General features: G+C 43.7%; 3 protein-coding genes across 3 annotated transcripts; 1 reads left to right on the forward strand and 2 right to left on the reverse strand.

Moving 5' to 3' along the window:
* Positions 1-1899: 1899 nt before the first annotated feature.
* Positions 1900-2217, reverse strand: LOC138984754 (small cysteine and glycine repeat-containing protein 7-like). Its single transcript, XM_070360385.1, has one exon. It carries the CDS (start codon positions 2215-2217, stop codon positions 1900-1902), a length of 318 nt encoding a protein of 105 aa, XP_070216486.1.
* A 4596-nt stretch (positions 2218-6813) lies between these two features.
* LOC138984755 (small cysteine and glycine repeat-containing protein 7-like) lies at positions 6814-7161 on the forward strand. Its single transcript, XM_070360393.1, has one exon. It carries the CDS (start codon positions 6814-6816, stop codon positions 7159-7161), a length of 348 nt encoding a protein of 115 aa, XP_070216494.1.
* A 16320-nt stretch (positions 7162-23481) lies between these two features.
* On the reverse strand, positions 23482-23799 carry LOC138984756 (small cysteine and glycine repeat-containing protein 7-like). The gene has a single exon (XM_070360405.1). The coding sequence runs from the start codon at positions 23797-23799 to the stop codon at positions 23482-23484; it is 318 nt and encodes a 105-aa protein (XP_070216506.1).
* Positions 23800-24587: the final 788 nt, after the last annotated feature.

Consider the following 24587-nt stretch of genomic DNA (forward strand, 5'->3'; position numbering starts at 1 on the left):
TATTTTCTTGAGCTCCAAAATCACTGCAGATGGTGACTGCAGCCATGAAATTAAAAGACACCTGCTCCTTAGAAGAAAAGCTGTGACAAACCTAGATAACATATTAAAAAACAGAGATATCATTTTACTGACAAAGGTCCATCTAGTCAAAGCTATGGTTTTTCCAGTAGTCATGTGTAGATGTGAGAATGGACCATAAAGAAGGTTGAGCACCAAAGAATTGATGTTTTCCAATTGTGGTGTTAGAGAAGATTCTCGAGTGTCCCATGGACAGCATGGAGATCAACCAGTCAATTCTAAGGGAAACCAACTCTGAATATTCACTGGAAGGACTGATGCTGAAGCTCCAATACTTTGACCAACTGATGCAAAGAGCTGACTCATTGGAAAAGATCGTTATGCTGGGAAAGATTGAGGGCAGGAGGAAAAGAGGGTGAAAGAGGATCAGTAGGTTGGATGGCATCACCGACTCAATGGACATGAGTTTGAGCAAACTCCAGGAGACAGAGAAGGACAGGGAAGCCCAGTGTGCTGCAGTCCCCTGGGTCACAAAGAGTCGGGCACCACTGAGAAACTGAACAACAACAACAACAACATGAGCTTGGGGGATACAATTCAGTCCACAGCGATCACTGTGGTCCCACCTTGCCTATTCTGTAATCACAACATCAGAGACACTTGCTGGGTTTTGTATTTGCCCACAAATACGCGACTCTGCCACTGTTTCAGTTCCTATTGCTTGTCCCAGGAACGTGATGTAACTTCAGTTCTCCCCATAAACCATTAACTGTGCAGGTGGCTGCACCAAGTTCCTTCTTGAAAACCTTCACTGGCAACAGCATTGCTGCATGTCAGAGCTCCACCAGCTGCAGCTGTGTGCTCAAGCAAGTCATTTAACTTCTCTGTGCAGAGGGCATTGTAATAGTGCTTCTTTCAAAACAGGTGCGTTGTTAGAAAAGTGCCTGGATTTTAAGGGCAATGTGTGTGCTGGTCATTGCTGTCATTGTAAATGATAGATTTAGCGTCTTTTCAGTGCTTATTTCTAACTATTTATATTTATATGCTCGTACTTAGGTCAAACACATGGCTTGCTAGTTTCCATATGTGCTTTGAACTTTTCCATCCATCACTTGTTTGCCCTCCTTCTAGAATGTCTGCCTCCAACTATCTCCACTTGTCACAGTCTTACTAATTCTGCAAAACAGCTCGAAATGTCATCTCTTTCTTGAAGTCACTCTACTTGTTACACCCGTTTCTCACTCAACAATGAGGAGTCCCTCCTGCCATGACACATGACGTCATGGTCTCCTGGTATGTTTATTGTTATTCTGTTTTGTGTTCATGGTTATTTGTGTATGGCTGGATTGTAGAGTAAATAAGATTGTAAACCACACCAGGGCATAATTATTCATGTATCCTTGACAGCCCCAAGCCATGGGAAACTATAATTAATACCAGTTTAATAAGAATATCTCTAAAGATAAAATAAGAGCAAAGGTTCAGAATTTATTTTTGTATTTTATTAAGACATTTTTAGGACATAATCTATTAAAAAAACTCTATGGCCACAGGAAGGACAGATATTTATGGTAAAAACAAGAAGACAAGGCAAAGACAGAAAAGAATTTCACAAAAAAAGTGAGAATCATTACCTCATTTTGCTGAGCTTAGTAGGCAAAATGCCCTCCATCATTTTTCTTGGATAACTTTGAATAAAATATCCATGTGTGACTATATTAAAAAATGGAAAAAGATACTTAAAGTCAGAGCATGAGAACCAGAGGGAAGTACCATAAAGCCCAGGTGCCAAAGAGAGAGCACAGTACAGATGGATGGATGGAGAGCAGTCTCAGCAGTGGGAACAAGCAGATGCCCAGCAGCACCTTCAGACCAGCTCACCTAGTGGCAGCATTGCTTCTGGCAGCTGCACTTCTGCTGACAACAGCTCTTCTGCTGGCAACAGCCCTTCCCACCACCGCAGCCACACGAGTTGCAGCTGCAGGTGCGGCGGTGGCAGCAGACCACGGGGACGCTGCAGCAGCCCCCACAGCAGCCATAGCAGCAGGGGCAGCAGCTGGTGCAGCAGCCCACCCGGTAGCATCTGCAGCTGTTGCAGCCGCCACAGCCACCACCGCAGCCACCACCGCAGCCACCGCCGCAGCCACCACCGCAGCCACCGCCGCAGCCACCACAACTTCCACAACCACAGCAGCCCATGGTGTCAGTAGAGAGGACTTGGATTCAGGAGAGGTGAGGAGGGAGTCTCAGGATGTGAGGGAGGTTGAATGTCACCTTCTTCTAGGGGGACCCTTATATACCATCTTCAGGAGCTGAGCCAAGAATATACAGGTTGTGCCTTGTTGTTCATCCCACTTCCTCTAAGATACCTCACAAGACTCTGACATCCTTCCTTGTTGAGACTGTGTCCAGTTACTATTGCTATTTTAACCATTACCTGTCTCTTAAAGCTATATTTGGATTAGAACACACTTCGAACAGCTTTGCGCTCCTAAGAACTTACACGTGTATGTATGTTTTGCCCCAGGGACTAGAATAGTGCCTGACCCATTGTACATATTCAACAGCCAGCTGTTGTATTAAATGCCTGAAATATTTAAGAACTATCCTCATTTTTTATAACCGTGACAGTTTGCATCTGGAGTCAGGTAAAAGTCCCATTTTTTAACATATGCTTCTTAGTTACCACAGATTAGGAAAAAAGATTGTTTTTCTATCTGCTGAGATTCACTGCTTATCCACTAAGTTACAAAAACCTCTTGGAAGAATAAGTGAAAAACCAGACCCCAAACAGAAAGAGCATCCTTAACATCTCACCTTAAAACGCAGGTATGGTTTCCAGTCCAATTTAACAGAGTAGAAAGACACACACTCCTCTCCTCCTCCAAGAACACCAAAATTGCAACTAGCTGTTGAACAACCATCAACAGGAGGGCACTGGAACCCATCAAATAAAAACACCCCATGTCCAAAGACAAAGAAGGAGCTGCAGCGAGACAGTAGCAGGAGCACAATCACAATCAAATCAAATCCCATATCCTCCATGTGAGTGACCCACAAACTGGAGAACAATAATACCAAAGGAGTTCTCACACTGTTCTGATAGTTCTGAACCCCACATCAGGCTTTCCAGCCTGGGGATCTGACAAAGGAACTGGGAATCCCCAGGGAATCTAATCTTAAAGCCAGTGGGATTTGATTATAGAACTTCCAGAGGACTGGGGAAAATAGAGACTCCAGTCTTCAAGGGCACAAACAAAATTTTGCATGCACCAAGACCCAGAGGAAAGGAACAGCTAACCCACAGGAGACTGAACCAAAACTACCTGTTAGTGTTGGAGGGCCTCCTGTGGAGGCATGGGTCAGCAGGGGCTACCACAGGGACCAGGGCACAGGCATTATAAGGCCAGGAAGGTCCTCCTTGGTGTAAACTCTCTCGGAGTTCACCATTAACTCTACCATAGAGCCCATAGACCCCAGGGCTGGGTCACCTCAGGCCAAACAACTACAAGGGAGGGAGTGGAACCCCCACCCATCAGCAGATAATTGGATTAAAACTTTACTGAGCAAGGCCCTGCACACCAGAGCAAGACCCAGTTTTTCCCATCACCAGTCTCTCCCATCAACAAACTTACACAAGATTCTTAGCCCCATCCATCAGAAAGCAGACAGAAGAAGAAGCATAGTCTCACAGCAGCTAAAACAAAAACCATATTACAGAAAGTTAATCATGATGAAAAAGCAGAATGTTATGTCCTAAACAAGATAAAACTCCAGAAAAACAACTAAATGAAGTGGAGATAAGCAACCTTCCAGAAAAAGAATTCAGAGTAATATAGTGAAGATGATTCTGGATCTCAGAAAAAGAATGGAGGCAAAGACTGAGAAGATGCAAGAAATGTTTACCAAAGACCTGCTGCTGCTAAGTCACTTCAGTCGTGTCTGACTCTGTGCGACCCCATAGACAGCAGCCCACCAGGCTCCCCGTCCCTGGGATTCTCCAGGCAAGAACACTGGAGTGGGTTGCCATTTCCTTCCCCAATGCATGAAAGTGAAAAGTGAAAGTGAAATCGCTCAGTCAAGTCCGAATCTTAGCAACCCCATGGGCTGCAGCCTACCAGGCTCCTCCGTCCATGGGATTTTCCAGGCAAGAGTACTGGAGTGGGGTGCCATTTCCTTCTCTGCAGTTAGGTTCACTGCAATAATAAAAACAGCTTCTTATTAAAACTTTTCATCCTCTCTACAGAGAAGCTGTAAAGTTAGGCAAAGTTCCCAGGTGGCTCACTGGTAAAGAATTCACCTGCCAATGCAGGAGACACGGGTTCAATCCCTGGTCTGGGAAGATCCCACATGTTGTGAAGCAACTAAGCCCTTGTGCCACAACTATTGAGCCTGTGCTCTAGAGCCTGGGAAGCACAACTACCAAAGCCTGTGTGTCCTAGAGCCCCAACTCCACAGCAAAAGAAGCCACTGCAGTGAAAAGCCTGCACACCACAACTAGAGAGTACCCGCCCCCCAAAACTAGAGAAAGCCCTCGTGCAGCAATGAAGACCCCGTAAGCCTAAATAAATAAATTTTAAAAATTTAAAAACAAAATTGCTTACCAAAGACTTAGAAGAACTAAATAAAGAACCAACAAACAGAGATGAATAATACGCTAGAAGGAATGGATAGCAGAATAATTGAGGCAGAATGGATAAATGACCTGAAGGACAGAATGGTGTAAACCACAGCCCCAGAGCAGAATATAGAAAAAAGAATGAAAAGAAATGCAGACTGCCTAAGAGACCTCTGGGGCAACATTAAAAGCACCAACATTCACATTATAGGAGTCCCAGGAGGAAGAAGAGAGAGAGAAAGGACCTGAGAAAATATTTGAAGAGATAATAGCTGAAAACTTCCTGAGCATGGGAAAGGAAATAGTCAACCAAGTCCAGGAAGCACAGAGAGTCCCACGAAAGACAAACCCAAGGAGGAACACACCAAGACACATAGTAATCAAACTGGCAAAAATTAAAGACAGAGATAAAATACTAAAAACAACAAGGGAAAAACGACAACATACAAAGAATCTCTCGTCAGGCTATCAGCTGATTTCTCAACAGAAATTCTACAAGCCAGAAGGGAATAGCATGATATATTTAAAGTGATGAAAGGGAAGAACCTACAACCAAGAATACTCTATCCAGCAAGACTCTCCTTCAGATTTGAAGGAGAAATGAAAAGCTCTCCAGACAAGCAAAAGTTAAGAGAATTTAGCACCACCAAACCAGCTTTACAATAAATGCTAAAGGAACTTCTCTAGGCAGGAAACAAGAGAAGGAAAAGACAGAAATAAAGCCAAAAAAATACAGAAAATAAACCCCAAACAATTAAGAAAACAGTGATAGGATCATGTATATCAATAATTAGCTTAAATGTAAATGGACTAAATTCACCAACCAAAAAACATAGACTGGCTGGGTGGATGAAAACATACGCACATATGTACTCCCACTTACCACATCACTCTGCTCGGCAGCCTCCCCGCCACCAAACTGTATGTAATTATTTTATATTGTTGTTAATCATGTTCCCATTATGGCTTGTAATTATAATTATCTTTTTTTTGGGGGTCTGGCTATTGATTGTGAAAACTGATAAAACATCTTTTACTATTGTGATTATGTTTAAAAAAAAAAAAAGCACAGCTATGCTTTCTCTGGCTCCCTGAGGTCCTTATTTTATAAAAATTGACTGTTCATTAAAGATTACCCTGCCCCTGCCAAAAAAAGAAAACTTGTGTGATGTCAGATGCTAAAACAATAATTTTGTGTAGCCCACACCTAACATCTGCTAGGAGGAAGTTCCTCCTTGTCATTTGTCTGTTAAATAATTGGGTAAACAAAAATAAGAGAGATTTCATCCAGTGGCTGGCCTTTTCCCATGCCTCTCTGGGTTTGAGACGTGGGGCCAGCCCATCGGTTCAGTCCAAAAATGGCCCAGGGGAATGTTTATCTGAAGTGACTGGTGTCCATCCAGCTGGCTCTGCGGGTATAGTTTCCTTCTTTCACCCCAAGTAGCTTGCAGGTATAAACAGTAGTCCCCCTTGCTTGACTGTGTTGAGAATTGAGGCCTGCCCAGCTAGTCCAGGAACTCCAAAGAGCTCACTGCCAGTCTTTCTTGGGACTTACACTGCAGCTTCTGTATCAGAGACACCTGGGCTTGGGCAGGTCCGTGCTTCTCCCAGGACATTGGTATCCCTGGATTGACAACTGGCATCTCTTTGTTAAGTCTACCTTTTGAAAGCTAGAGAAGGAAATCTTAACATGCCCTCCTCCTTTGATTTACTTCTCACCATTGAGCAGTCTCTCCCAGCTCCCCATTTCTGTTGCCCAGCGTCGTGGAAAAACTCTGGGGCACTCGTGGGAGCTCTTCAACTCTTCACTCATGTGATCTCTAGGCTGGTCATTTCTGACACACAGGCAACATTCTGAAGCCCCTGAGGCTGCTTTTTCCCTGCACCTTGGCCATCACTTTTCCATTTCTAAACTAAAGATCTGATACACAAGTACTTCATTCCCAACAGAAAACTCAAAGTTATGAGGCTGCTATTCTAAAAATAGCAAGTTATCATGGCACGGGTATTCAAGGAAGTAAACAAAAAGTCTTGTGAGACTCTTCCAGGGAAACTGGGCCAAAAAACAGGAAAAGGTGTCAGTATATAAGGGTCTCCCCCAGCAGAAGGCGACATCCAACCTCCCACATCTCCTGAGTCTCCCTCCTCACCTCTTCTGAGTCCTCTCTACTAACACCATGGGCTGCTGTGGTTGTGGAAGTTGTGGTGGCTGTGGCGGTGGCTGTGGTGGTGGCTGTGGCAGTGGCTGTGGAGGTGGCTGCGGCGGTGGCTGCGGTGGTGGCTGTGGCAGCTGCAACAGCTGCAGATGCTACCGGGTGGGCTGCTGCACCAGCTGCTGCCCCTGCTGCTATGGCTGCTGCGGGGGCTGCTGCAGCGTCCCCGTGGTCTGCTGCCACCGCCGCACCTGCAGCTGCAACTCGTGTGGCTGCGGTGGTGGGAAGGGCTGTTGCCAGCAGAAGAGCTGTTGTCAGCAGAAGAGCTGTTGTCAGCAGAAGTGCAGCTGCCAGAAGCAATGCTGCCACTAGGTGAGCTGGTCTGAAGGTGCTGCTGGGCATCTGCTTGCTCCCACAGCACAGGCAGTGGGAGCACTACCTCCATCCATCTGTCTACTCTGCACTGTCTCTACTCTGCCACTTGAGCTTCTTAGGAATTTTCTCTTTGGTTGTGTATATCATACTTTGAGGCTTCAGTGATTCTTCATTTCTTGAGAGTGATGGCAGGACATCTTATACAATGACATCCAGTGGGAAAAGATGGAGCTGCTGTTCATCAGTAGCAGTAGCACTTAGCAGATGCTGACGGTATGGTGGTTGTTGAGACCAACTTCTCTCAATTCAATCTTGTCTGCTTCTCCCAGATCTGTTACCCTGCTGTGTAGGATTTAGACTCTGTGTTGGGACTGTTTTAGTATCTTCTCTTTTTGCTTTGAGCAGTTCAAGTCTTCATACCTTTAAAGTGTTTAAACCCACGGGAATAATTAAATTCAAAGCTGTGAGCACCTCTAAGCATCTGATAGCAGCCCATAGCCCTGATCTCAGACTAGTAGGATTGAGATCCTCAATATTTTGACCTGTAGCAGGTGTTCATTGTTTATGTCCACCAAGTTTTGCCTTTGCCATCTCTAAGCACAACGGATTCCTGATTTTGCAATGCTTGCTTTATATTTCTAGTTATTACATTGCCATCTTCTAAATGTCAAATAAAATAAACTAAATCATCCTCAAAATATTGACTCATGAGATCTTCTTACTTGGTGGTAACCTCTGAGGGAAGATGGAGAGGTAATGTTGAATAATGAGGAAAGAGACCTCCCTTGCTCGCTTGAATTGATTGTGAGCACAAACTACTTTGATGGAAGACCTACATTAATAAACATTAAAATTTTAAGTGATTTGTCTGTTTCTCATCTATTTTGTGACCTGATTATTTTTTCAAGGATATCTTAAATGAACTGACAATAAGAGCCAAAAACACACAAAGCTGGACAAAGTTTATCTTGGCTGTCAGAATTTCTGCCATTGTGATCCATGCATATTTCCTTCTCGGGCAAAACAATTTCATGAAAGTATGGATTTCACAGGCAATTTAAATTTGATTTGTTAAGAGTGTCTTTTTGACAAGTAGATTTCCTCAATTAAATTTAAAATCCTTGTTTAGTCACAAAAGATTAATTTCCACAGATTTTTTAGCCAACTCTGTATCTAATTACAATCTAAATATCCTCTATAACAAAACACAATACTGCTTCTCAGTTTAGAACTATATTTTCACATTTACTGTGAGCAAATCAGATTTTGGAATTATGAAGCTTTTAGGTGAACTCTGCCATCTCTTTTGAAAAAATGAATTTTCCACAGAAGATCACACTCATCCAACAACCATCACAGCCATCATCACCATCCCGACCACAGTCACCAGCTTCACCACCATCAATTTGCATTAAAAAAAGAATGAATTGAAAGAGTAGCACTGAAACATATACATTATCATATGCAAAACAGACAACCAGTGGGAATTTACTATATATCTCAGGAAGATCAAACACAGTGCTCTGTGACAACCTAGAGGGGTGGGATGAGGAGGGAGGTGGGAGGGAAGATGTTCAAAAGGGAAAAGACATATGTATACCTATGGCTGATTCATGTTGGTGTATGGCAGAAACTAACACAATATTGTAAAGCAATTATCCTCTAAATAAAAATTTTTTTAATTAAAATTAAAAGGAAGCGTGAATAGACAAACTTAAGAAACTCACCTTTCAATGGTCTTTTAAACAGTGTTTTCAAGGTTCCCATAAGCTACTTTTGAAAACGAGTAACAGATTGGAATGCACACGGAAAAACAGTCACTCCTCTACAATATCTGTAAGAATGCTGATAATACTATTTCTTGGGACAGCACTTAAGCAGTCTGAACTTTCATTTTTTTAAGTACATGTCTTTTAATTCAGAAATTTCATGTCTTGGACAAAAGCATACTCTTTACAAGGCTATTTACGTTACCAAATCAAACTTGAGTCTGCTACCCACACATAAAGCCAATCTATTGACCCCAGGTGGTGGTGAGGGAAAGTACAGTGTTTACTATAAGGCACCTCACAAGGAGAATGGGTGGCTCATGCCCAGAAACCCCAAACTCACCAAAGGATTTCAGCAAAGCCTTTTAAAAAGCCAAGTAAGGGAGAAGGTCACAGGGTCTATGATCAGCTCATGCATAGTGCTCTGACTGGTTGATGGTGAGGGAACAGGGTGGTGTTACAGGGGTTAATATATCAACCCTTAGGCACCAGAAGTTCTGCAGGACATGTGCTCGTGATCATCAAGTAGCTAATTTCTTCCATTTGGTGGAAGTTTCTAAAAAAAAACTTAGAAAATATGCATCAGATATTACTATCTAAGTATTCGGAGAAGAGTGACAGCAGAGGATATAGGGGAGGTGTCTGCCCTAGGAGGGTCCCACTTGGTTGAACTCATGGCATTGAACTTAAAGACTTTGTTGTTCAGTCACTCAGTTGTGTGCAATTCTTTGGGACCCTGTGGACTGCAGCACAGCAGGCTTCCCTTTTCTTTACCATCTCCCAGAGTTTATTAAAACTCATGTCCATTGAGTGGGTGATGCTATCCAACCATCTCATCTGTCACCCCCATCTCCTCCTGCCCCCATACTTTCCCAGCATCAGGGTCTTTTCCGATGAGTCAGCTCTTTGAATCAAGCGGCAAAAGTATTGGAGTTTCAGCATCAGTCCTTCCAGTGAATATTCAGGGTTGATTTTCTTTAGGATTGACTGGCTTGATCTCCTTGCTGTCCAAGGGGCTCTTAAGACCTTTCTCCAGCATCACACAGAAAGACTAGAAAAACACTATCTTCCCCTGTGTGTATGTGTATGTATGTGTTAGTTGTTCAGTTGTGTCCAACTCTTTTGACCCCACAGACTGCAGCCTTCCAGGCTCCTCTGTCCATCCATGGAATTCTCCAGACAAGAATACTGGAGTGGGCAGCCATGATACCACCCTTATGGCAGAAAATGAAGAGAAACTGAGGAGCCTCTTGATGAAAGTGAAAAAGGAGAGTGAAAAAGCTGGCTTAAAACTCAACATTCAAAAAACTAAGATCATGGCATCTGGTCCCATCATTTCATGGCAAATAGATGGGGAAACAATGGAAACAGTGGCAGACTTTATTTCCTTGGGCTCCAAAATCACTGTAGATACTGACTACAGCCATGAAATTAAAAGACACTTGCTCCTTGGAAGAAAAGCTATGACCAACCTAGACAGCATATTAAAAAGCAGAGACATTACTTTGCCAACAAAAATCTGTCTAGTCAAGGCTATGGTTTTTCCAGTAGTCATGTATGGATGTGAGAGTTTGACTATAAAGAAAGCTGCTGCTGCTGCTACTGCTAAGTTGCTTCAGTCGTGTCCAACTCTGTGTGACCCCATAGATGGCAGCCCACCAGGCTCCTCATCCCAAGGAAAACTGAGCACTGACTAATCGATGCTTTTGAACTGTGGCGTTGGAGAAGACTCTTGAGAGTCCCTTGGACAGCAAATCAAACCAATCAATCCTAAAGGAAATCAGTCCTGAATATTCATTGGAAGGACTGATGCTGAAGCTGAAGTTCCAATACTTTGGCCACCTGACGTGAAGAACTGACCTACTGGAAAAGACCCTGATGCTGGGAAAGATTGAAGGTGGGAGGAGAAGGGGATGACAGAGGATGAGATGGGTGGATGGCATCACCAACTTGATGGACATGAGGTTGAGCATGCTCCAGGAGTTGGTGATGGACAGGGAAGCCTGGTGTGCTGCAGTACATGGGGTCGCAAAACGTCGGACATGACTGAGCTGAACTGAAATGAGCCATTCCCTTTCTCAGGGGATCTTCCTAACCCAGGAATAGAAATCATGCCTCCTGCATTGCAGGCAGATTCTTTACCATCTGAGCCACCAAGAAAGCCCTGAAATCACATTCAATTTCTCTTTATACAACAGAATCCTGCCCAGTTGTCAAAAAAAGGAAATAGATCTCCATGAACTGAGAAGGAATGATTTCATATCTATTAAATGTTCATAAAGCAAGCTACAGTGTACAAGATCAATTATGTAAACTGAAATTTATCTAAAAAATTATAATATACAATCAAGAGAAATGTGTTAACCATGATGTATACGTGAGGTGTTGTCCGAGTATCTGTGGGGGAACAAAGGGGACTAGGGAGGTTTGGGGCTTCCCAGGTGACGCTAGTGGTAAAGAACCTGCTGGCCAGTGCAGGAGATGTAAAGCGATGTGGGTTCCATCCCTGGGTTGGGAACATACCCTTGAGGAGGGCACGGCAATCAATTCCAGTATTCTTGCCTGGAGATTCCTTTGGACAAAGGAGCCTGGCAGACTACAGTCCATACCATGGCAAAGAGCTGGACATGACTCAAAGTACTTAGCACCCATGCAGGGAGGTTTCAGGAAGAGGACCTGATACGATGGCTCCCTGCAGGCTTTACATGGTACACCTATGATGGCACTGCCACCATTGCAGCATCCTGTGACATCACAGCTGAGCAGTATTAGTGCCCTGGGGAGCACTGAGCCAGGGGGAGCACTGCTCTGAGTTCTTCCTCTTTGCTGGCCTCGCTGGATGTCCAACCACAACTTCCTCGGTACTGGGGCTGAGGGATTCCAGGGAAAACAGAGGCAAAGAAAGCCTGGTAGTGGCTCCCTTCCTGCTGTGTTGGATGCAAGTGTCTGATTTTCAACTGACCAAAGACTTCAATGTCTCCAGATTCCTAGTGGGCAAAATAATTTGGGGGGGAGTCCATGGATTCTTATGTACAAAATCAGCCCAATCTATAGATGTCATTGGCCTTTCCTGGTGGTTCAGTGGGAAAGAATTCACCTGCCAATGCAGGAGACATGGGTTCAATCCCTGGTCAGGAAGATCCTCTGGAAAAGGAAATGGCAACCCACTCCAGTATTCTTGCCTGGGAAATCCCATGCACAGGGAAGCCTGGTAGATTGCAGTCCATGGGGTTGCAAACGGTCGGACATGACTTAGAGACTAAACAACAATAACAATAGGTGTCATTAAACGATTCACACTTACCTTATTTCCTGCATGTTTTTAAATTCCAATAGGTGCTATCCAAAAGATCTTCTGTAGTCACAGAAATAGACCTACAACAATCTCTCAGATTCCTAAGGAGACACACCCAGATAAGAGAGGCTTGTCTCCAAACACATTCAGGACAGAGTGAGGACTGTATGATTAAATTATCATTATGCATTTAGAAATCTGCAACAGTATTACTGTTGAAGTTGGATAGTTGGGAGTTCATGACATGCTTAAAGTTTCTTTACAATAAACAGTTTAAAAATACAAAGATCAACAAATAGTGTACAATTAGAAAAAGATGCTCAACCTCACTAATAATCAAGAAAAGTATTGATCTTTTCATCTGCTATAGTAACAAAACATTGCGTTAATACTATCTGGTGTTGGTTGCAGAGTATAAAGCAAGCATCATACAAAGTGGGTGAGAATAACTGATGTACATTCTATAGAGGGTTATTCAGTTAACTTTCATCACTATGCAAAACATAGATAATCTTTGATATAGTAATACCATCCCTAGGAATTTGTTCAAAGGAAATAATCAGAAGAAAGAAAAGATGTAATATATAGTTAACATTTATGGAGTGCTTATTTTGCGCTGGGGATTGACTCTTTTAATCTGCATAATAACCATATGGATCAGATATTAATATTATTATTATCGTTTCTATTGGTTCAGACGCTAAAGAACAGACCTGCAATGCAGGAGACCTGGGTTCGATCCCTGGGTTGGGAAGATCCTCTGGAAAAGGGAACAACTACCCACTGCAGTATTCTGACCTGGAGAAATCTGTGGACAGAGGAGCCTGGCAGCTACTGTCCATGGGGTTGCAAAGAGCTGGACACAGCTGAGCAACATTCATTTTCATTTTAGGAATAGGAGACCAGAAAGGTGAAGTTATTGCACAAATGGGTGAGCATTAAAGCTGAGAATTGAACCCTGGGAATCTGACCCCATGTGGGGAGTGTTGTGTTTGGACATTCATGACAACATTAAAAGTTCACTTATATGGAGACTTCCCTGGTTGTCCAGTGGCTAAGCCTTCGAGCCCTTAATTCAGGGAGCCCAAGTTCCATTCCTGGTCAGGGAACTAGATCCCACATGCCTCAACTATGAGTTCGCATGCCACTGCTAAGACCCAGCGCAGACAAATAAATTAGATAAATAAGTTTTTTAAAGTTCACTCATAGGCATTTGGCCAAATAAACTGTGCTATCTACAACTATTACAATAGTTCCTAGATGAGCATCAAGCACCTTTGACTCTCAGACTCATCCTATCTGTACTTGCATGTGTACAAAGCTGAAGTTCCCTGTAAAATAGCCCACAGCATATTCCAAACAAGGACAAACTGTAGCAACATGCTTTAGCCACCCTAATGTTCAGGCCTCTAATTAGAGCAGGGTCACATTTCCATCAGCCTCCACAGCCATGGTTGTGTCATGTGGGGTAATGGCTGGATCCGCCCCATTTTGTGTTGGAATCGCATCCCTCTGGTAGTCACTGCCAGGCTGCCCTACACCTCTGCACATTCCCACCTCCACTTGTCGTAAGAGATCCCTAGGGTGCCAGGTCACCTACTCAGCTGTCCCTCCTCATGGCACCCACCCACATTCCTCCACTTTCAACCTCCTCACCACAGACCCTCTTTGCTGCTTCTGACCAACTCTTGTGGATCCTTGCTCGGCTGGGCTGAGGGTGCCCTTCTGGCATTCACCACTTTTACATCATCCATACCCACCTCCCCTCCTCTGTCCCAGAGGTGGAGCAGGGTCTTCTTTTAATTCCCCACAACCTTTCAGACTCCAGATGACAACCAAGCTAGTCTCTACTTAAGGTACAAAGACAACAGAAAGGGATTTAAAAACATACCAATTCAGCCATGCTCTTTACCCCTGGATGCCTCTGTGACCCCCTCCATTCCACTACTGGTGTCTGGAGGGAGCACCAGCCAGCTCCCCTCCTCCCACAGAAATGCCCTCAGGCACCTCTGCTCCCCTTGGAATTCAGGCACAAACCACAATTAGACTCCAATGAAAGGAAAATTGGCCCACCCTGAGTGGGGCCTCGCCCTGATCTTATTCTTAAATCTACCCCAGGTTTAGGCAGGGACTATGAGAAAACCTGCTCCCTTCAGGGTAAATCCCACTTTATTTTCACCCACACAGATGTGGTCTTGCCTCCAAACCCAGAGTTCACAGCAGGACAATTACTTCAGAACTCAATAAACCAACATCTGTACCACCTGATACCTGGAGTATTTCAAGTGTCATATGTCTGGGATGGGCTTCCTGGGTAACTCAGCTGGTAAAGAATCTGCCTGCAATACAGGAGATCAGATCAGATCAGATCAGTCGCTCAGTCGTGTCCAACTCTTTGCGACCCCATGAATCACAGCACGCCAGGCCTCCCTGTCCATCACCAACTCCCGGAGTTCACTCAGACTCACGTCCATTGAGTCAGTGATGCCATCCAGCCATCTCATCCTCTGTCGTCCCCTCCTCCTCTTGCCCCCAATCCCTCCCAGCATCAGAGTCTTTTCCAATGAGTCAACTCTTCGCATGAGGTGGCCAAAGTACTGGAGTTTCAGCCTTAGCATCACTTCTTCCAAAGAAATCCCAGGGCTGATCTCCTTCAGAATGGACTGGTTGGATCTCCTTGCAGTCCAAGGGACTCTCAAGAGTCTTCTCCAACACCACGGTTCAAAAGCATCAATTCTTTGGCACTCAGCCTTCTTCACAGTCCAACTCTCACATCCATACATGACCACAGGAAAAACCATAGCCTTGACTAGATGGACCTTTGTTGGCAAAGTAATGTCTCTGCTTTTGAATATGCTATCTAGGTTGGACATAACTTTCCTTCCAAGGAGTAAGCATCTTTTAATTTCATGGCTGCAGTCACCATCTGCAGTGATTTTGGAGCCTCCAAAAATAAAGTCTGACACTGTTTTCACTGTTTCCCCATCTATTTCCCATGAAATGATGGGACCAGATGCCGTGATCTTCATTTTCTGAATGTTGAGCTTTAAGCCAACTTTTTCACTATCCACTTTCACTTTCATCAAGAGGCTTTTGAGTTCCTCTTCACTTTCTGCCATAAGTGTGGTGTCATCTGCATATCTGAGGTTATTGATATTTCTCCTGGCAATCTTGATTCCAGCTTGTGTTTCTTCCAGTCCAGCATTTCTCATGATGTACTCTGCATATAAGTTAAATAAACAGAGTGACAATATACAGCCTTGACGTACTCCTTTTCCTATTTGGAACCAGTCTATTGTTCCGTGTCCAGTTCTAACTGTTGCTTCCTGAGCTTCCAACAACACAAGAGAAGACTCTATACATGGACATCACCAGATGGTCAACACCGAAATCAGATTGATTATATTCTTTGCAGCCAAAGATGGAGAAGCTCTATACAGTCAGCAAAAACAAGACCAGGAGCTGACTGTGGCTCAGACCATGAACTCTTTATTGCCAAATTCAGACTTAAACTGAAGAAAGTAGGGAAAACCACTAGACCATTCAGGTAGGACCTAAATCAAATCCCTTACGATTATACAGTGGAAGTGAGAAATAGATTTAAGGGCCTAGATATGATAGATAGAGTGCCTGATGAACTATGGAATGAGGTTCGTGACATTGTACAGGAGACAGGGATCAAGACCATCCCCATGGAAAAGAAATGCAAAAAAAGCAAAATGGCTGTCTGGGGAGGCCTTACAAATAGCTGTGAAAAGAAGAGAAGCGAAAAGCAAAGGAGAAAAGGAAAGATATAAACATCTGAATGCAGAGTTCCAAAGAATAGCAAGAAGAGATAAGAAAGCCTTCTTCAGCGATCAATGCAAAGAAATAGAGGAAAACAACAGAATGGGAAAGACTAGAGATCTCTTCAAGAAAATCAGAGATACCAAAGGAACATTTCATGCAAAGATGGGCTCGATAAAGGACAGAAATGGTATGGACTTAACAGAAGCAGAAGATATTAAGAAGAGACGGCAAGAATACACAGAAGAACTGTACAAAAAAGATCTTCATGACCCAGATAATCACAATGGTGTGATCACTGACCTAGAGCCAGACATCCTGGAATGTGAAATCAAGTGGGCCTTAGAAAGCATCACTACGAACAAAGCTAGTGGAGGTGATAGAATTCCAGTTGAGCTATTCCAAATCCTGAAAGATGATGCTGTGAAAGTGCTGCACTCAATATGCCAGCAAATTTGGAAAACTCAGCAGTGGCCACAAGACTGGAAAAGGTCAGTTTTGATTCCAATCCCAAAGAAAGGCAATGCCAAAGAATGCTCAAACTACTGCACAATTGCACTCATCTCACACGCTAGTAAAGTAATGCCCAAATTCTCCAAGCCGGGCTTCAGCAATATGTGAACCATGAACTTCCTGATGTTCAAGCTGGTTTTAGAAAAGGCAGAGGAACCAGAGATCAAATTGCCAACATCCAATCATGGAAAAAGCAAGAGAGTTTTTCCATGGATCATGGAAAAAGCAAGAGAGTTCCAGAAAAACATCTATTTCTGCTTTATTGACTATGCCAAAGCCTTTGACTGTGTGGATCGCAATACAGGAGACCCCAGTTCAATTTCTGGCTCAGGAAATTCCCCTGGAGAAGGGATAGGCTACCCACTCCAGTATTCCTGGACTTGTCTGGAGGCTCATATGGTAAAGAATCCACCTGCAATGCGGGAGACCTGGGTCCATATAGTCAAGGCTATAGTCTTCCCAGTGGACACATATGGTTGTGAGAGCTGGATAGTAAAGAAGGCAGAATTCCAAAGAATGGATGGCTTCATACTGTGGTGCTGGAGAAGACTCTTGAAAGTCCCTTGGGCAGCAAGGAGATCAAATCAGTCAATCTTAAGGGAAATCAACCCTGAATATTCACTGGAAGGACTGATGCTGAAGCTCCAGTATTTTGGTCATCTGATGCACACAGACAACTCATTGGAAAAGTCCCTAATGCTGGGAAAGATTGAAGGCAGAAGGAGAAAAGGGTGTCAGAGGATAAGATGGCTGGACAGCATCACCGATGCAATGAACATGAACTTGGGCAAACGCCGGGAGATGGTTAGGGCCAGGGAGGCCTGGCATGTTACAGTCCATGGGGTCATGAAGAATCGGACACAACTGAGCGACTGAACAACAACAACAGTGTATGGGACATAAATATTATGTCTCTGTTAAAAAGTGCCCAACTCTGTCTTCTTCATGTTCATGGTCCTTCCCTTCCTCTCTAAGGGTGACCTGGAACATCTTTCCTTTGAAATGACTGCTCCAAACCATTTGCAAATATGGGCTTGAACAAGAGTGTGAACTCACACACACTCCCCACACCAAGAAAAGAAATAGGGTGGCCCACACAGTTCTCTACAAACACAGCTAAAATACCCATCAAACAGCTGTTCCCTGAATGAACCTCGCTATCTGCCTCTGCAAGATCAGGATAAATGCTTATCTAGTGGTGGACCCTGGTAGCTCAGCTGGTAAAGAATCAGCCTGCCATGCGGGAGACCTGGGTTCAATCCCTGAGTTGGGAAGATCCCCTAGAGAAGGGAAAGGCTACCCACTCCAGTATTCTGGCCTGGAGAATTCCATGAACAGAGGAGCCTGGCAGGCTACAGTCCATGGGGTCGCAAAGAGTCGGACATGACTGAGCAACTTTCACTTTCACTGGTGGACCCAAATCAAAGGAGCAGTAACCTGAAGGTAGCTTGAAGTCGCCATGTTGAAGCCAGACACGGCTTTCAATTTTCCTATGAAACCTTTGCTGCTCTCTCCAAAGTATTACCAAGGGGCATAATCATAGGATGGAAGACAGTTGATAACTTAAGCTTTTCATGTTTGAAACTGAACTCTTGATCTTCCTCAAAAAGATGCATTTGTCACAAACATCCCTTCCTGGTTACCCTCACTTAACAGCAATCTCATCCTTTTGCACTGGCCTAAAAGACCTGTGGTCATGTATGGATGTGAGAGTTGGACTGTGAAGAAGGCTGAGCGCCGAAGAATTGATGCTTTTGAACTGTGGTGTTGGAGAAGACTCTTGAGAGTCCCTTGGACTGCAAGGAGATCCAACTAGTCCATTCTGAAGGTGATCAGCCCTGGGATTTCTTTGGAAGGAATGATGCTGAAGCTGAAACTCCAGTACTTTGGCCACTTCATGCGAAGAGCTGACTCATTGGAAAAGACTCTGATGCTGGGAGGGATTGGGGGCAGGAGGAGAAGGGGACGACAGAGGATGAGATGGCTGGATGCCATCACTGACTCGATGGACGTGAGTCTGAGTGAACTCCGGGAGTTGGTGATGGACAGGGAGGCCTGGTGTGCTGCGATTCATGGGGTCACAAAGAGTCAGACACAACTGAGCGACTGAACTGAACTGACTGAAAAGACACTGATGCCCCCTGGACTCCTGTTTCCCTCACACACAGGCACTGGGTTTATCAGCAAGTCCAGCAGACATTACCAGAGCCCAAAGCACTCATAATCCACTCACCACCTCCGTCCAGCAAGAACTTCCTCAAGATGGCGCAGTTTCTATTCCAGCCCCTCCGAAGTCAATTCTCTATGTGCTGTTGAGTCATCCTTTTACAATGAAAGGCAGGTGATCTCTTTTCTAAAATCACGCTCTTCCCAGGTTGCCAGCTCCAGTCACGGTCAAAGCTGAAGTTTACAATTATCTATAATGACACCCATGAAACACAGTCCCCATCACCTTGCTGAACTCCCTATGCTCAGCATCCTCATTGACCTGCGCTCTCACTGCCCCCTTCCCACCATTCACAATGCTCTTGTCCAATTAACTGGCCAGTTCATTCCTCCATCACTTTCTTCCTTTCCTCAAATGGCACTTTCTCTTTGAATCCTATTTGGACTGCCCAATACAAAATTGAAATCCCACCCATCCTCTCTGCTATTCAAACCTCTTGTACTCTGCTCTATTTCTTTTCTTTTGCATCACATTTTCATTTGCTTTGTTCTTTTTAAAGGACTTCAGAGGCCCAGAAAATGATGGACTGTAATCTCTTTGGTTCATAATACACCCTAAGCATAGTTTTTCTTATTTATTTTCCCAAGCATTTTAATAATTTATCAAGCTAGGATCTTAACAAGATAGCCTAACTATAAGGCTCCTCACCACCCCAACCCACCCCCTGTAACCCCACACCCAGGCAAGTCCCTACCCTAATGCCTGTGCACATAATTCCTTTGATTTTCTTTGGTCATGGATTGCTTACAACTATATGCATTTTTTCTATGAATATGCTTCAATTTATTTGTTCATATCCTCTCCGGATAACGGGAAGTTCCATTGTTTCCAAGTTTTGCTATTTTTGACAATGCTGCTATGAACATTCTTGTATATATCTCCTGGAGACATATGCAAGAACTTACACACATTTATGAGTGGAATGCCTAAGTCTTATGGAAATAAATGAAGATCAATCAAAGAAAATGGCTAAAGGTTATTTATTCAGAGTTACTATGGCAAAGGTAACTCTTTGTTGTAAGCCACCCTCACTGTGTTACGACAGAGACTCAAAGGCAAACAGAGGAGTGGGAAAGTTTTATGGTAGAAAAAGGGGAGGATCCATGTGGACCCGGATTGGAGGCTGTTGTTGTAAAGAAGCTGTTGTAAAGTGGCTAACTAGAAGTAGGGTGTCCTATGTGATGGGTTAGACATACTTGACTTTCTCTGACTCGTCCTAAGTTAGAAGAAGGGGAAAAAATTAGGGAAGTTGTCAGCTTTTAATCAAATTGCTATAGACATTATCATTTGACTTCCTGCACCCTTTGCCAGAGATACTTGGCTGCCTGGGCTGGTCATTTAGATAACCACACCATTGGCATGCATGCAACACAGCAAGATCAGCCCAAGACTAATACTGAGTTGTCCATTAGATCTGAAGTTTCACATATATAATATATATTTCTGTACAATTTATCTTCCTGAACTTTTTAATTATAAAGTAATTAATTTAATTATATTATTTCAATTATAAAGTAAATTGTACATATCTCCAAGTTAATTATTTGTTTCATCCTTTGCAACATTTAATAAACACTCATTCTTTGTAGAAAAATGTGTTAATATTTTCTAATGCTCTGTGATACTTCTTCAAAATTTGCATTGTGTTGTTCCTACATAAGCTCTCTGGAAATATCTATAAGCAATGGGACACATGCAAGCCCTCAAAGATCCATCAGGAATTCAGTACCCTGCAAAGACAGTGTCTGGACAGAGCTTTTAGACAGTATGACCTTTATACTTGTGGATGTCAATGTGTGTATCCATATTTAAGGTGTATTTACTATTACAACTCCATTATCCATATTACATATCCATATCCATATTACAGTTATAAAAATCACCATGGTATGTAAGTTTCTAATTGCAGGAACAATCTGAAGACAATGAAGTATATACAGCATCAGTTGTGTAAAAAGAAAAAAAATTCCTGAGGGCAAGAATTTTTATCTCTTTTGTTCATTGGAGTATTCTCAGTGATAGAACGGTGCCTAGTGCATTGTGGGCACTCAATATATATATGTAAAATGGAGGGATATGATGTATCTATAAAATATTATGTTACGGGTGCATATGTTTGATCTTGCCATTACCCTCACAAGTAAAGACTGCATCACTCAGATCTATGTCCCCTCCATTAATGCAGGCTGGCTTCCAGCTTTTGCTTATTTTTATATAATCCACTGCAACATGCACAATGTTTGGCAAAGTTAGTGATCACCAGGTATAGGCTGAAGCAAATTCACTTATTTATATTATTAACCTTTGATGCACTTATTAATGTGAAGGCTGGCAAATAGTAACGAGTAATAACCCCCCAGTAAGCAGGATCACTCCTCATTGTCTAGGGACATCTGAACACAGACTGGGCCGGGTGGGAAGGGCCTGTTTTTCCCTGAGCCTTGTTAAATCCTCCCACAGCCTCTTCCTAGACGCACCCCTGTTGTTGTTGTTATTGTTGCTGTTGTTTAATTGCTAAGTTGTGCCCAACTCTTTGCGACCCCCATGGACTGTAGCCTGCCAGGCTCTTCTGTCCATGGGATTTCCCAGGCAAGAATACCAGAGTGGGTTGCCATTTCCTTCTCCCGGGGATCTTCCTGACCCAAGGATCAAACCCACGTCTCCTGCACTGGCAGATGGGTTCTTTACCGCTGAGTCACCAGAGAAGCGCGTGTCATTGTTTTTGCGTGTGTGCTGTAACCTTGCACCCAGAACCAGTGTCTTCTGAAGTTCTTTTCAATGCAACACTTCTAAAGTATCCACCCCCTGTGAGCACTGCCCAGGGGAGTGGGAAAGACACAGAGGGCAGGACCTCTGTGGTCCCAGCAAAGTCCAGAAGGAATAAGTCACCTTCTCAGCAACTGCCTGACCACTGATGCAGTGACCTGCCCCTTTCTTCATCTCTTGCTTTGACCAGGGAACAGATTTAGGTAGAAAATCCTAAGGGCACTGCATTCCGAGGGTGGGTTTATCAACATCGTACACTCTAAGTGGTTTCACCTTCAAGGCACTGTGAGAGATGTGATTGAAAGTACTTGTTGTAACCTCTTCATTTTTATGTTCCTACAATGTTCACTTATGATAGAATATAATCAAAGTGGGTAGTGTTTCAGTAACTCACTGCTGCTGCTGCTGCTGCTAAGTCACTTTAGCTGTGTCTGACTCTGTGCGACCCCATAGATGGCAGCCCACCAGGCTCCTCCGTCCATGGGATTTTCCAGGCAAGAGTACTGGAGTGGGGTGCCATTGCCTTCTCTTACTAATAGATTTATTCACTCATGACCAGACCAGTATTTTATAATCATAATCTTCCGAAAGAAAGTTGACTAGTACTGGTAATGAAATTTTAAAATCTCACTAAATTGTAGTCAGATGTTAAACAAATAAGACCTACACAAATAAACTAAGATAACCAAGACCTAAACAAATACACATTGCTTTAGGCATCGAATTTCATCTGGCGGTAGACACTGAGATCAAAATCTGTTAGAAGGTTATCTAGGGGTAGAGAGAAAGTTATGTCATATGAGTTCATTGATATGGTGTTCCTAGAATCCTTTTCTCACTTACGTAAGAGGAGAGTTGAAGCCACAAATTTTTTTAAATTTATTATTGGAATATAATTGCTTTACAATGTTGTGATGGTTTCTGCTGTACAGTCAAGTGACTCAGCTCTATGTATACATATATCCTCTCTCTGTTGAGCCTCTCTCCCAGCTCCCCATCCCACCCCATCCCCATCCCACCCCTCTAGGTGGTCACAGAGCACCAAATTGAGCTCTCTGTGCTAACAGCAGCTTCTCACCAGCTCTCTATTTTACACATGGTCGTGTATATATGTCAGGGCTACTCTCTCAACTCGTCCCACTCTCTCCTTCCCCCACTGTGTTCACATATCCATTCTCTACATCGGCGTCTCTGTTTTTGCCCTGCAAATGGGTTTATCAAAACCATTTTTCCAGATTCCATATATATGTGCTAATATACAATATTTTTCTCTTTCTAACTTACCTCCCTCTTTATAACAGGCTCTAGGTTCATCCACCTCATTACAATGGATTCAAATTCACTCCTTTTTATGGCTGAGTAACATTCCACTGTATATATGAACCACAACCACCAAATTTTTACCATCATGTGAAAACCTATTAGGGACAGATTATTCATTAATTACTTTAAATCTATCTCAGAAAACATCAGGGGGTCTTACTCACTTCAGTGGGTTTAGTTGCATCTTTGCATGAGACACATTCAAACAATGAAAAAAGAGGAGATATTGACACATTTTTGAATGCCAGTTTTGTGGTTTATTAGGAAAAGAACTGTCTACGGTTTACAGAATCAGAAAATAGTAGCAGAGACAGAGAATGCAGAAACCACAGAGAGAAGGAGAAAGAGATAAAACAAACATTTCAACAGTAAAATTTCGAGAAAGCATAGCATTAAAAATCATCACTCCATTTTGTGGGGCTCATACTTTGGTGATGGATGGAGAAAGACTGTGTGGGTGTTTTTCATTTGGAGGCAGAATCCCAGTGACCAGAGGATATGAATTAAATTCCTCAGCATGAGAATTCATCTCAAGTCACCTATATGACATTCAAATCAGGGAGGACTGGCAGAAAGAAAGAAAATCTTACCAACGAGACAGTTACCAGCAGCACCTTCCCAGAGGCCAGACTGGCAGCCTAGTGGCAGCATTGCTTCTGGCAGCTGCACTTCTGCTGGCAGCAGCATTTCTGCTGGCAACAGCCCTTCCCACCGCCGCAGCCACACGAGTTGCAGCTGCAGGTGCGGCGGTGGCAGCAGACCACGGGGACGCTGCAGCAGCCCCCACAGCAGCCATAGCAGCAGGGGCAGCAGCTGGTGCAGCAGCCCACCCGGTAGCATCTGCAGCTGTTGCAGCTGCCACAGCCACCACCGCAGCCACCTCCACAGCCACCGCCGCAGCCACCACCACAGCCACCACCGCAGCCACCACAACTTCCACAACCACAGCAGCCCATGGTGTCAGTAGAGAGGACTCAGGAGAGGTGAGGAAGGAGACTCAGGAGGTGAGGGAGGTCGAATGTCAGCTTCTGCTGGAGGGGACCCTTATATACCAGCTCTGGGAAGAGGAGAGGGAAGACACATGACCACTTCCCTGTTGCTATTTGGCTCTGTAGTCATGGAAGAACATCATAATATATTAATTAGTACCCTTTTTAGGAATGTCAGCAAGATTTACTAGATGATGTTTATTTTTCTAAGTCAAACACCCTAAACATTCCAGTGAGGGCCCCTGGGAACTCTGGAAAAGGGGGTGCTATGATCGGTCATGGGCACACAAAGAAGTCTCACCTAACACAACATGTTGTGCTTGAAATGACATTTGAACAGCAAATAAACACTATCAGGAGGCTATTTCTGTGTACGGCCCAGAAGTCCTCTTTCCAAAGACTGGAGAAATTAAAGCGGTCTCAGCCTCAAAAGTCATTGCCAAGTTCAATAGCAGCCCCAGTCCCCTCACCAGAGCCTCTTTACTGGGGACTGGAAGGTCCTCACCACATGGTTTAAGGATGGCCACTGTGTTCCATTATGTAGTAGGTTTCACTTTGTGTGCTGGCTTATGAATAAACTTTTTCAATGACTTTTTCCTGTAAAAATTCCTATTGCGATTAAAATAAGAAAGCTTGGACTTCCCTGGTAGTCTAGTTGTTAGGACTTCGCCTTCCAGTACAAGGGGTGAATGTCTAATTCCTGGTCAAGGAGCTGAAGTTACAGGTGCCTTTGGCAAAAACAACAGCAACAACAA

This window comes from Bos mutus, chromosome 2 (assembly GCF_027580195.1).
Source record: "Bos mutus isolate GX-2022 chromosome 2, NWIPB_WYAK_1.1, whole genome shotgun sequence".
Taxonomy (NCBI): Eukaryota; Metazoa; Chordata; class Mammalia; order Artiodactyla; family Bovidae; genus Bos; species Bos mutus.

Bases quoted from the DNA above. Each gene is read 5' to 3' on its own strand.
- LOC138984755 (XM_070360393.1), top strand. From the start codon at position 6,814: ATGGGCTGCTGTGGTTGTGGAAGTTGTGGTGGCTGTGGCGGTGGCTGT.
- LOC138984754 (XM_070360385.1), bottom strand. From the start codon at position 2,217: ATGGGCTGCTGTGGTTGTGGAAGTTGTGGTGGCTGCGGCGGTGGCTGC.
- LOC138984756 (XM_070360405.1), bottom strand. From the start codon at position 23,799: ATGGGCTGCTGTGGTTGTGGAAGTTGTGGTGGCTGCGGTGGTGGCTGT.